This window comes from Ochotona curzoniae, unplaced genomic scaffold (genome assembly GCF_017591425.1).
Source record: "Ochotona curzoniae isolate NIBS_2020 unplaced genomic scaffold, NIBS_Ocur_1.0 patch433, whole genome shotgun sequence".
Taxonomy (NCBI): Eukaryota; Metazoa; Chordata; class Mammalia; order Lagomorpha; family Ochotonidae; genus Ochotona; species Ochotona curzoniae.
The window spans coordinates 1,609,154-1,622,018 of record NW_024467010.1 but is presented as its reverse complement, the minus strand read 5'-3'; the positions used below and the strand labels follow the sequence as shown (position 1 = coordinate 1,622,018).

General features: G+C 48.6%; 1 protein-coding gene across 1 annotated transcript in view; it reads left to right on the top strand.

Annotated features, from left to right (window-relative positions):
- The window catches only part of LOC121167912 (sarcalumenin), a 33,758-nt gene extending 22,142 nt beyond the window's left edge, over positions 1-11,616 (top strand). The window contains exons 2-6 of the mRNA XM_040997625.1: positions 1,066-1,167; positions 3,508-3,603; positions 8,264-8,380; positions 9,135-9,368; positions 10,805-11,616. Coding sequence (XP_040853559.1) covers positions 1,066-1,167; positions 3,508-3,603; positions 8,264-8,380; positions 9,135-9,368; positions 10,805-11,616 — 1,361 coding nt within the window. The remainder of the gene's footprint in view (positions 1-1,065; positions 1,168-3,507; positions 3,604-8,263; positions 8,381-9,134; positions 9,369-10,804) is intronic.
- The last annotated feature ends 1,249 nt before the right edge of the window (positions 11,617-12,865 follow it).

Genomic DNA, 12,865 nt, shown 5'->3' with positions numbered 1-12,865 from the left:
TTCATCCCCTGGCAGCCTGCCTGCTTTGCACTGTAGGCCTAGGTCCATCTTTCTGATCTCTTAGGATTCTGTGCAGGAAGCCTGGGGAGAAACAGCCATGGTCTTAGATGTGAGCATCTCCTTTCCTGAAGGGCAGCAGGCTTGGATATTTTTGTTTTCATGATTGGGAGAACAGGTGGCCCCACTGTGCTTCCTCCTCCTGTCTGCACCCAGCTGATGTGATCTTGAGAAATGCCCACTGATGGCCACCCTTACCTTGGAATGAATTGCCAATGCCAACCCGTGACTCCCTCAGGTCCCTTCCTCCCTACTACCATCTGCCCTATTGCTTCCTGTCAGGGGCTTTCCCAGCACCCCGATTTCCCCTCCACCTGACTAATTCTGCAGTCCCCTGGTAGGTCTGTCTAGGCACATTTCTTTAGGAATGCCTGCTTCCATGGCGACTTCGCTGTGCATGGTTACCATCACGGAGGACAATGATGTTTTGCTTCCTGATGGACCACATGCCCCGGAGTGTGGCGTGGTTCTGTAAGATGGTTGTGGAGCTGGAGCAGTCCTGTCACTTAACATTTTTGCTGTGTCTCTGCTGTGTAGAGATGTAAATAATGAGCACTGTGTCAAGTTCCTGTGGTGTTCACTACAGCAGCTGGAAGTGTGGACTGAACTTGGAGCTCAGGTGTGTAGCCAACCAGACTGTTGAGGATTCTGTAGAAACGCTGACATGGTCTGATGCCACATTTCTCAGGATGCATCCTCAAGGCCAAGTGACACATGAGTGTGTTACACTGTGGTAGAGACTTTCTTGGCTTTCTGATCACTGGGCTCTAGGAAAATTCCCTAAGGGCCAGTGCTGTTCTGTGCCTGTTTTGGATACCACTGCCTTCCTGGTGTGGTCATCAGTACCTAGTAGATTCCCAGTAAGTACCTGTTAGCTTAATCATCTGGATCACAGGTTTTCTTGTTCCATCCTAAAGACAGAACTCAGTTTAGCACTTGCTGCTGCAGACCCAGTTCTAGTCTGTCTTCTGAGGGGCCTGGTGCTCAGTTGTCTGCTTCTCTCCGCAGAAGAGACAGAAGATGTGAGTGAGGAAGCCCCGATGAGGGATCGATCGCACATCGAGAAGACCCTGATGCTGAATGAGGACAAGCCGACTGATGACTACTCAGGTAACCAGAGGAGCAGGACAGGGCTAGGCTGGTGGCCAGGCAGAGCTCCAGAGGTGACTGAGAGCTAGGCTGCAGTGGTGGGTGGGGAGGCTGTGAGGTGATAAGGACCCCAAGGGAAGAGGGCTCCTGTGCCTGGGGGACTGTGTGGAGTTGTTTCTGTGAGCAGAGACCAAGGTTGGGGGTTCCATATGTGCAGAGAGGGGAATGTGGTCCCAGCCAGTGAGACAGTGAGGGCATGGAGGCTAATGCTGGTGTATGGTGTGGGATGTACTAACCTGTGCACTCTGGCAGGAGTGGGGGATTAGTAAGAATGCACCCCCTTTGGGGCCAGTGTTTTCCATGTGGAGTCCTGGTTGCTCTGTTTTCCATTCTGTTTTCTGGTGAGGTAGCTGGGAAGGCACTAGAAGATGGCCTAGGTACTTGGCCCCCTGCTGCACACATGGGTAACCAGAATGGCATTCCTGGTTCCTGGCTTCCACCTGACTGTTGTGGCCATTTGGGGAGTGTCACAGGAGGCGACAAATTGAGGTCTGGTCATGAGAGATGGGAAAAATTTACCAGATTGGAATACAGAGAGGAGTGAGCAGAGTTAGATTTAGTAAAATATACTGCTTCAGTGTGGCAGGCAGACAGGAAGGTGACAGTTGCTGTGATGTGGATAGAGATCTGCAGCTATCTGAGGCAAATGCCCTTGGCTGTGGGCTTTTCTGTCAGCATTGATCTCCTCACTGGGGGATTTTCTCTAGGGACTTCCTGTTGCTTCTATATGGCCTGAACCAGCAAGTGGAAAACCACCCTTTCTTTTTTAAAAAAGATCTACTTATGCATTTATTTTTAAATATTTATTTATTTTTATTTGAAAGGCAGATTTACGGAGAGGGAGAAAGAGAGAGCAAGAGAATCTTTTATCTGTTGTATCACTCCCCAAATGGCTTTAATGTCTGGAGTTGGTCTGGTCTGAAGTGAGGAACCTTATGTTTCTTCTGGTTCTTACACATGGGTGTAGGGTTCCAAGGACTTGAGTCATCTTTCACTGTTTTCCTAGGCATATTAGTAGGGAGCAGGATTGGAAGTGGAGCAATTGGGTCCCAAACTGGCACCCTTATAGGATGCTGGCACTGCAGGTGGAGGCTTGACTTACTATATCATGGTGCTGGCCCCAAGATTTATTTATTTTTGTTAGAAAGTCAGATATACAGAGAGGAGGAGAGACAGAGAAGAAGATCCTCTGCCAATGATTCACTCCCTAAGTGAGCGCAACGGCCGATGCTATGCCGATCCAAAGCCAGGATCCAGGAACTTCTTTGGGTCTCCCACACGGGTGCAGGGTCCCAAGGCCTTGGGCTGTCCTCAGTTGCTTTCCCAGGCCACAAGCAGGGAGCTGGATGGAAGGTGGGGCCACTGGGACTAGAACTGGCGCCCATATGGGATCCTGGTGCATCCAAGACAAGGACTTTAGCTAATAGGCTACTGTGCTGTGCCCTTTATTTTAAAATGTTAAAGCCCTTACTTGTTGAAGCTGATGAGGTAGTAAGAGTGCAGAGCAAGGCTGTGACTGCTTGGGTCATCGAGCTAGACAGCAGCAGGCTGCCCTTCACGCCTGTCTAGCTCCCAGCCTTGCTCTGGGACTGTGCTCATCTCAGGAGCATCCGGATCCATGGAGCGGCAAGGCCAGGGGTTACTACCCTGCTGGCTTGCTGGCCTCTGGTTCCCTGGCACCTGGGCTGAAGGGGTGGACAGCAGAGAGAAAGAGGTGGGATTCCTGTCTTCCAAAGGATCTTCAGGTATCAGCCAGTTTTCAGAAAAACTGCTGAGGCGGGAGGAAGGGAGGAGTCGGTTAAAACAGAAAAAGAAAAGTCAAGAGGCTTTTGTATCCATTTATTTGTTTCTTTGAAAGTTAGGGAGAGGGAAGGAAGGAAGAGAGACAGATAACCCTCACAGGCTGGTTCATTCTCCAAAAGCCCTCAAATGGTGGGACCAAACCCAGTGTTCAGGAACACAGTCAGAGACTGGCTCCTGGGTGGGAACGCAAGTGCTTAAGGTGTCACCTGCCATCTCCCGGGCTGCATGCAGGAAGCTGGAGTCAGGAGCCACAGCTGGGACTGGGGCTTCTGGCGCTCCAGTATGGGACATGGGCCTCTTAGTTGTCTTAAGTAGTTTTGAGGGTCCACCTGTGCACTGGCTTCTTCCGGGCGTGTGGCAGAGTTACTGGGCATCTGAGCACCCCAGCTATCCACCGGGAAACAGAGGAACTGCCCAGGGGGTGGGGCCCTTTTACAGCAGAAGGACTGCCTGGAGCACACCCTGCCTGACACTCTCCCCTGCCCCATCTGTCCTCAGCGGTACTGCAGCGGCTCCGAAAAATCTACCATTCGTCTATCAAGCCCCTGGAGCAGTCTTACAAATACCACGAGCTGCGCCAGCATGAGATCACAGGTACAGCCCTGGGTGGGGCTCTCCGTCTCAGAGTCACTGCCTTCCACCCCCGGCCTGCTGCTGCCCACACAGCTGTGCAGGGCTGCATGCTTCCAAACAACTTCACACAAGAGTGCTCTTGCCTCAAGGGTCTGGTAGGGTACGGTTCACCTCTGCATGCCTGGGGGGTGTGTGTGTGTGTGTGTGTGAGAGAGAGAGAGAGAGAGAGGTTCTGACTTCAAGGCAATGACCCCAGCTTCCATCCACCTGTGCTGAAGGGCCCACCAGGCCTACTCCCTGATGGCTGAGGTCCATGTCACCTGATTGGCTTGGAGTCCTCCTGCCTTCCTGTTACACTTGATGCATAGCCTCCCTTAAAAATTGGTTTTTAAAACAATACAGACAAATACACTTGTCACACACACAAAATTTTCTAGTATTGCAGAACAGTATATGAAGATACTTCAAAAAGTTCATGGAGGATAACTTATTTTGATGCTGTTTTTGAAATTCCTGCATAATTATCCTCCAATGTACATTTTTCTTGGAATTAAAAAAAAAGAGATTTATTTATCTTATTTAAAAGGCAGAGTTACAGAGAGAGAAGGAGAACAGAGAGACAGAGATATCCCATCAGCTGCTTCAATCCTCAGATAGCCACAACAACCCAGGCTGGGTCAGACCAAAGCCAGGAGCTTCAGGTTTCTTTTGCATGGGTGGCAGGGGTCCAGAGACTTGGTTCATCCTCTGCTGCTTTCCCAGCCACACCATTGGGCACCTGGATCAGAAGTAGAGCAGATGGAATTTGAACCAGCACCTGTATAGGCTGCTGATGCTGCAGGAGACAGCTTAGTTTGTGCTGCCACAATGCTGGCTCCTCCGTTGAATTTTTTGAAAAGGCTAACTTATTTGAAAGGCAAAGGGAGAAAGAGGGAGTGAGGTAGTGTGGAATTTTTGATGATCTCATATGTTGAAAAATAAAAATTCCTTTCTTGCTCTCCAAGTTCTCTATTTCTGTTCCCACAGTTGTGGTTTCCTGTGAACACTTGCAGATTTTCCTGTGCATGTGTGAACATACAGAAATGTATCTTCTTCTAGGAAAGATGGGATCAGATTGGGCAAACTTGTGTGTGTGCACATGAGTGTGTGCTGAGCATGTGTGTATCTGCGCGTGCACGGCTGTACGTGTGTGTCCATATGCCTTGTGTGCTGAGCGCGTGCATCTGTACCCACGTGTGGACAGAGCCCTTCTTGGCCGCTGATTGCTGCCTGCTCCTATTTTGAATAAATGCACCACACTCTGTGAACCAGTACTTGAATCATCAGACAGAAGATCTTTTTCTCTGTTTCTCCTACTTTCTGTAAAATCTAACTTTCTAATAAAAATAAGTAATAAAATATTTAAAAATATATATGGTTGGGAAATGGTGGGAATGGAAAATGGGAGGGGGAAAGGGGAGAGAGAGGGGAGAATCCCTATACAAAATGCTACCATAAAAAAAAATTTTTTTTAATTAAAAAAAAAAAGAAAATGAAAGCAGAAGACAAGCTAATTTTGGTGCCAGATAAGTTAGCATCTATGTCCAGTTCCTCCCTAATTTGCGTTTTCCATGAATATCTAGGAGCCTCCTTCCACTTGTCTCAATAACAGAAGAACATGGTGCCCAGAGAAGCGCAGGTTTCCACGGGATCACAGAGCTGGAATTAGGGTCGTGACTTCCTGGTTCTCCTCCAAGGGAAACCCAGTCCTGGGGCTGCCTGTACTCTACTGTTCCTCGCAGCCAGTCCTATCCCGGCTCTGTGGCGGAGGTACCCCTCTCCCCCTCTCGATCGCCCCAGGGCTCTGTTCCTTCCCCGGCACCTGCCTTCTCTCCCAGCTGAGGCCAAGTGGCATGGCTCGAATGGGAAACCACTGTCCTGACAGCACCAGCAGGCCATCGACCACCCCAGGGCTTCCTGGCTCCGGGACTGGACTTTGTGCACTTGGAGCGTGCGCTCAGCCGCCCGCCAGCGCCCTGTGCCATGTCCTAGCCTGCACATGCCCACGCTGCCCCCTGCTGTAGAAAGCCGGGGTGGCAGCCACCCGGAAAGGCCATGATGGTAGTTTGTCTAGGTGCTTGTGGGTCCCACATCCTCCTTCACGCCACCTGGCCTATGTAAAACCATTTTTAAAATCTCCTGGGGAACTCCTGCCACCATCTCGGCCATCCTTTCCCTTTCTGGATAACAGCCATACAGGTGGGAGAGGTTCAGCCCTTTGAGGTGAAACAGATATGCTCACCAATTAAGGGTTACCAGCTTAGTCCTCTAGGATATAAAGAAAGCCCCAGAAGAAGAGAACCATTGCATCAAAATGAAGGTGCACAACAGGAGGTACACTGCGTCCTTGCCGTGTCAAACACCAGACACTGTGGACAAGTAAGGGTACTGCTTGCACGTGTGTGAGTGTCTGACGTGGCATATCAGAAATTAGCAGCATTAGCTAGGTTCAAGGCAGGTTGGGGACGGAGAAGGGAGACTTTTCACTCTATACTTTTTTATATTACTGATTTTTGAATTAAGACATTAAATACAGTAAAATGGTAAAAAAAAATTCAGGAAAAGAATAGGGCCTACACTTTCTTTCTAAAATTCTATTTATTTATTTTCATTTCATGTGAAATGCAGAGCAAGAAAGAGCAATAGGAATCCTTCCACCCACCTCCACATATCTTCCCCATATGTCCATAACAGCCAGGACCAGGCCAGGCTGAAGCCAGGAGTCCTGATCCAGCCAGGAAGCTGGATCAGAGGCAGAGTGACTGGGCTTGAATCAGGCACTCAGAAATGGAGTGTCCATGTCCTAAGCAGGACCTTAATCTGCTGCTGCACCAAATGCCAGCCCTTGGGCCTGCTGTTAGGTCAGGGTGATGAAGAGGTCTGGGACTCCAGTGCTCTATTTGACACAGCTGGTCCTCAGGGCTTCAGTCAAGGGAGGACCTGAGGCTGTAAACCAGCAGTGAGACTGACCACAAGCCAGGTCGAAGGCCTCCTACCCTCGCTCTGCACCCCTGGCTTTGAAAGCACCAGACAGTTCTGCTTTTCTTTTGGAAATACCTTGCAGGGTATTCTCCCTATATGGCCTCTGGACACTGAATCTGGACACTGGCCCCTGGAACTCAAAGATGCTTAATTGTGTGGTTTTGGACACTGACAAAGTTGTCTCAGATTTTGGAAACTAATTTTTAAAAATATTTGTTTGTATTTATTGGAAAGGTAGATTTACAGAGGAGGAGAGACAGAAAGAAAGATCTTGCATCCACTGGTTCACTCCCCACGTGGCTGCAATGACTGGAACTGAACCAATCAGAAGTCAGGAGCCAGAAGCTTCTTCTGGGTGTCTCACTCGGGTGCAGGGTCTCAAGGCCCTGGGCCATTCTCAACTGCTTTCTCAGGCCACAAGCAGGGAGCTGGAAGAGAAGTGGAGCAGCCAGGATATGAACCGGCACCCATATGAGATTCTGGTGCATGCAAGACGAGGACTTTCAGCTACTGGGAAACTGTGCTGGGCCCTAGAAGCTAATTTTTAATAAATTTTTTGTTTTTTAAAACATTTATTTTATTGCAAAGTCAGACATATACAGAGAAGAGGAGACATAGAGAGAAATATCTTCTGTGCAATGATTCACTCCCCAAGTGAACGCAGTGGCTAGTGCTGAGCCAATCTGAAGCCAGGAGCTGCTCCTCCGGGGTCTCTCACGCGGGTGCAGGGTCCCAAGGCTTTGAGCCATCCTCGACTGCTTTCCCAGGCCACCAGCAGGGAGCTGGATGGGAAGTGGGGCTGCTGGGATAAGAACCGGCGCCCTTATGGGATCCTGGCATATTCAAGGTGAGGACTTCAGCTGCTAGGCCACGGCGCTGGGCCCAAGAAGATATATATATATATATATATTTTTTTTTAATCAGAGTGCCACAGGAAGAGAAGAGAGACATAAAAAGATCTTGCATCTTTGGTTCATTCCCTAAAAGACCAGAATAGTTGGGGCTGGGCCAGGTAGAAGCCAGGAGCCAGGAACATTGCACAGTGAATTCACCTAGATCCTCCTGGTGCCAGCAGCTGTGCCACAGATGTGAGAAAGGACAAAATAACTGCTTCTGTCATTTGTTGCATTAATTTTTGTTTATTTACTTTCATTGTTTATTTGAAAGGCAGAGAAAGAGGTAGGGACACAGGGAGAGAGGGAGGGAGGGAGAGAGGGAGAGAGAGAGAGAGAGAGAGAGAGAGAGGATGAGAGAATGAATCATCCATCTACTGGTTCATTTTCGAGATGCCCGTGACAGTGAATGAATTGGAGTCCCCTGCTCCCCTGTCAGTGGCAGGGACCCACCCATGGAGCTGTCACCTCCTGCTCTTCAGGGTGCAACCGGAAGGAAGTTGGGATCATAGGTGGAGCTGGAAACAGATACGGGATACAGATCCCATGTGGCATCTTAACTCCTGGCCTCATATCCATTCTCTTAATGGAGCAATTAATTGCATTTAACATGTAGCAAAAGTGTCACCGAGTGCTCTACACCTGTCTGATCTGCCTAACTGGACGAGGGCCGGACATGCAGAATGCTTCAGAGAGCAGTGGCCCTCCTACAGGAACAGCCCTTTGTTAGTTAGTTCACTTGTGTTTCTAATTCCTGTTACTTACAGATGGGGAAATTACTTCCAAGCCTATGGTGCTATTCCTGGGACCGTGGAGTGTTGGTAAATCCACCATGATAAACTACCTCCTTGGGTTGGAAGATACACGCTACCAGCTCTATACAGGTAATGTGTGTGTGTGAGAGACAGAGAGAGGGAGGGAGAGAAAGAGAGAGATTGTTGGTATTTGGATTTTATAAAAGTGCTATGAAAAGTGAAAGTATTTCTAAATGTCTTCAGTGTGGTTGTAAAAAGAAACTGGCATTATTTACAACAGTCAGAAAAAGTAGAAACAGCCTGAATGCCCAGCAGTGGAGGGATAGTTGACCCAGATTTGGACCCCCCTGTGTAATGAAGTGTCAGCCCTAGAAAGGAAGGGCCATGGCTATCAGGGTATGTCAGGCCCACGCTGCCTTGAAGTCACTGAGCTGGGTGAAACAAGCCGGATGCAGAAAACAAGGGCTGTATTCTGCTCATACGAGATACCTAGATGGGAAATTTATGGAGACAGAAAGTGGAACTTTGCCTGCTGGGGTGGTGGCGAGGGAGGGGTAATGGGATGGGGTGATAGTTAGGGAGCTGTATTTATTGAGGATAGAATCTCATTTCAGGAAGATGAAAAAGTTCTGAGGCTGGACAGTAGTGATGGCTATGCAACAGAGTGAACACATTTAATCCCCCAGAACCATTGTACACTAAAAAATGGCTGAAATCTCAAATTTTGTGTGTCCATGCATTTGACCACAATTAGTAATAAACTGCTTAAGCAAACATATCCTCTTTGGCAAAATCTTCACTGAGACCCCTGCTCACCTACACTGGCTGCAGTGGGTCTGTCCCTAGAAGTCACCATGTTCCCATGCTTCTCACCTATGAGCAGGTGCCGAGCCCACCACCTCAGAGTTCACGGTCCTCATGCACGGGCCCAAGTTGAAGACCATAGAGGGCATTGTCATGGCTGCAGATAGTGCCCGCTCCTTCTCACCCCTTGAGAAGTTTGGCCAGAATTTCCTGGAGAAGCTCATCGGCATCGAGGTTCCCCACAAACTTCTGGAGCGGGTCACTTTTGTGGACACACCAGGCATCATTGAGAACCGCAAGCAGCAAGAAAGAGGTAATTTAGCCCTCATCTCTGGACAGCCTGAACTCTGCATTAGGAAACTATTTTTAATGTTGAGTAACAGGCAGACAAGGGAGAGAAAATGACTGATGTTGTCCAAGACCAGGACATGCGGCCTCTACCTGCACTGTGGTGCCCCAGGTTTGAAGTGTCTCACCTTCCCACTTCCCACAGTGGGTTTGTCTTGGCGGTTGACCAGGCCTGCTTTTTGCCTGCAGGTGGCAGGGGAGGCCACTTTGGGTCTGAAAGGCAGGAAGCTCTGACATGGGCCATGGAAAGCTACCAAGATCAAGGTTGTCTGTGTCCTGCGCGTGGCACATATAGCCATATTTGACCAGATGGCCTGGTCCTCGTGATAATCCCATTTTGGTTGTAATTAGACTCAATTTTTATTAATGACAATTGTTGTTAATCATTATTAGCCATTATTGTTAATCATTAATCATTACTGCATTATAATAGTGAGTGAACTTCATCATATCTCCATTATGAATTGAATAATTTTAGGCATCAGTTGTTATGAAAAAATAAATTCAGTGTTTTCATGACAAGTATTCCTTCTCACCTTGTAAATAAGAAGAGGAAAAGAAATTAAAAGAATTCAGATACAATGAACTTCTGCTCTGTGACTGGCAGTTTCAGTTGGGTGCTTTCCTAAATGGTTGGCATCATAGCAATATTTATTTCAATTTAGGCCCTTGTTCTTGTCATTTGGTATCTAAAAAGCTAGAGTTTAGGAACATTTAATACTCAGAAAACTGGTTCTTATTCCATTTTTCACAACATGGGAACCCACTCCCTTTTTTACCTTGAAGTTTTATTTTAAGATTAATTTATTTAACATGAAAGAGTTGCAGAGAGGGAGAGATAGAGCTCTTTCATCCACTGGTTCATTCCCCAGCTGGCTGCAATGGCCAGAGCTGGGTTGGGCAAAAGCCCCATCCTGGTCTCATACAGGGGTCTAAGCACTTGGGCCATCCTCTGCCACCTTCCCAGGAGCATCAGCAGCAAGCTGGATTGGAAGTACAGCAGTTGGTCCTGAGCTGGCTGTTAACTCGCTGTTCCAAAGTGCTGCCTCTAGACTCCCAGTTTCCCACCCCTCTTTCTTTCCTCTTTTGTGTTCTTCCAACTCCCTAATTTTTGACCTTTAGTATTGTTGCTGTTGTCCCAGATCTCTTTGAGTATTTATTTATTTATTTTTTACACAGGAGGAAAATCTCCATTTTGAACAAGTATTTTGCATCTCTGGAGTCTTACAGATTAAAGCAATTTTTTGATTAAAGGTTGGCAAGAGGCAGGAGATCAGCAATTGATTCTTTAATGATGTGATTACTTTGTCCCACCCAGGGAGTGGTTTGACTCTGACAGGAGGTGTAAGGGTCTCTGAGTGAAGCCTGCTCAGCTTGACTTTTCCCTTTTGTCCCCCAAAGGTTATCCCTTCAACGATGTGTGCCAGTGGTTCATCGACAGAGCCGACCTTATCTTTGTTGTCTTTGACCCCACCAAGCTGGATGTGGGCCTGGAGCTGGAGACCCTCTTCCGCCAGCTGAAGGGGCGTGAATCCCAGATAAGGATCATCCTGAACAAGGCCGACAACCTGGCCACGCAAATGCTTATGCGGGTTTATGGAGCCCTCTTCTGGAGCTTGGCCCCTCTCATCAACGTCACGGAGCCCCCGAGGGTTTACGTCAGCTCCTTCTGGCCACAGGACTATAAGCCCAATACTCATCGTGAACTGTTTCTCAAAGAAGAGATCTCCCTCCTGGAAGACCTGAACCAGGTGATCGAGAACAGGTTGGAGAACAAGATTGCCTTCATCCGCCAGCACGCCATCCGGGTGCGTATTCACGCCCTCCTGGTCGACCGCTACCTGCAGACTTACAAGGACAAAATGACCTTCTTCAGCGATGGAGAACTAGTCTTTAAGGACATTGTGGAAGATCCTGATAAATTCTACATCTTCAAGACTATCCTGGCAAAGACCAACGTCAGCAAATTTGACCTTCCCAACCGCGAGGCCTATAAGGACTTCTTTGGTATCAATCCCATTTCCAGCTTCAAACTCCTCTCCCAGCAGTGCTCCTACATGGGAGGTTGCTTTCTGGAGAAGATTGAGCGGGCCATTACTCAGGAGCTGCCCAGCCTCCTGGGGAGCCTGGGGCTTGGGAAGAATCCAGGTGCTCTCAACTGTGACAAAACAGGGTGTGGCGAAACCCCCAAGAACCGCTACAAGAAGCACTAGGCTGTGGTGTAGCTGTTCTCGGTTCCTGTTGGTGAATGAGCTTGTGTCCTGTCTGAGAAGTCCTTTTTTTTTTTTTTTTTTTTTTAACCCTTTGAGCCACACTGTGAGAGTCATTGTGCATTGGAGGTGTGGGAGTTCCTTGAGGCCAGTGATGGGGTTTTGGGAGTCTGGGGGGAGGTTTGGGGAGGAGAGTGGAAACTGTGAATAATAGTGTGCTTGTCTTGTTGCTCCCCTTGCTTGTCCTGGGTCCTATCTTGGAGGGACAGAGAGCAGCTAAATTCTAGTGGACATTTCTAAATCACTGAGGGTCAAAAAGCTAAATGCAGCTGAAATTCCTTTCCCTGTAACTGGGCAGATAGTAAAGACCTGATTGATAGCCGATTCTCAGGTCTTTGTTGGCTTCCTTCCACACACCCAGCCTTCTGTTTGTTCCCAGCCCTTAGCTCCCTCCTGAGCACTGACTTTGAACAGTGGTCAGTCTTGAGGGTCTGAATCCAGTTGGGTTTTGAGCCTGTCCCCCAGGTCCTATTCCTAGTTCCCCAAGGAGAGTTACTTGTGGCACCAAAGTGCCAAATGAGGACAAAGGTTCCAGGTTAGAGTAAGGATCTGCCTCCCCCAGGGCTTTCTCTGACTTCACTGTCTAAGCCCTTTGGAGGAGTCCACTCCCTTTTGGCTCCAGCCAGAGGGCAAGTGGTTGGTGGACTCAGGTAACTTTTTCCTCAGAGGTTACTGGATCGAGGGTAGCAGAAGGGCTCAGAGGGTTAAGTGGTTTGCAGTGTGTCTTTGTCTAATGCATGTCCTGGAAATCTCAGATCCCAAGGCATTGGGTTTCAGAGCAGACAGCGGAGACCCTCTCCTTGGCCCAGGGGATGTGTCTGGGCAGCCAGCATCTCCTGACTAGAAGAAGAGGCCATCTCTACAGCTCCTCTGTGGGAATATCCGACAGAGGCAGAGGTGTTGTTCCTCCTCAGTTTCCATGGTAACATGGCTTTTCCCTTCCTTTCTTCTCCATTCCCTGATGCACCAAAACTTAAAACTCAGAGGAATTTCCTAGGAGATGCAGAACTAGCACCAGCCACATGGAGCTGGGGACAGCCAGGGATCCCTGTCTGCTTGGTGCACATGCCCACAAACACCACAGCAAGCCAGGTCCTTCAGACACCCACTGGGCATGCCCATGAATGCATCACCTGAGACTGGGGATCCCAGGTGAATCTTCTGAGTGGGCAGAGAATGGGACTGGGAGAAG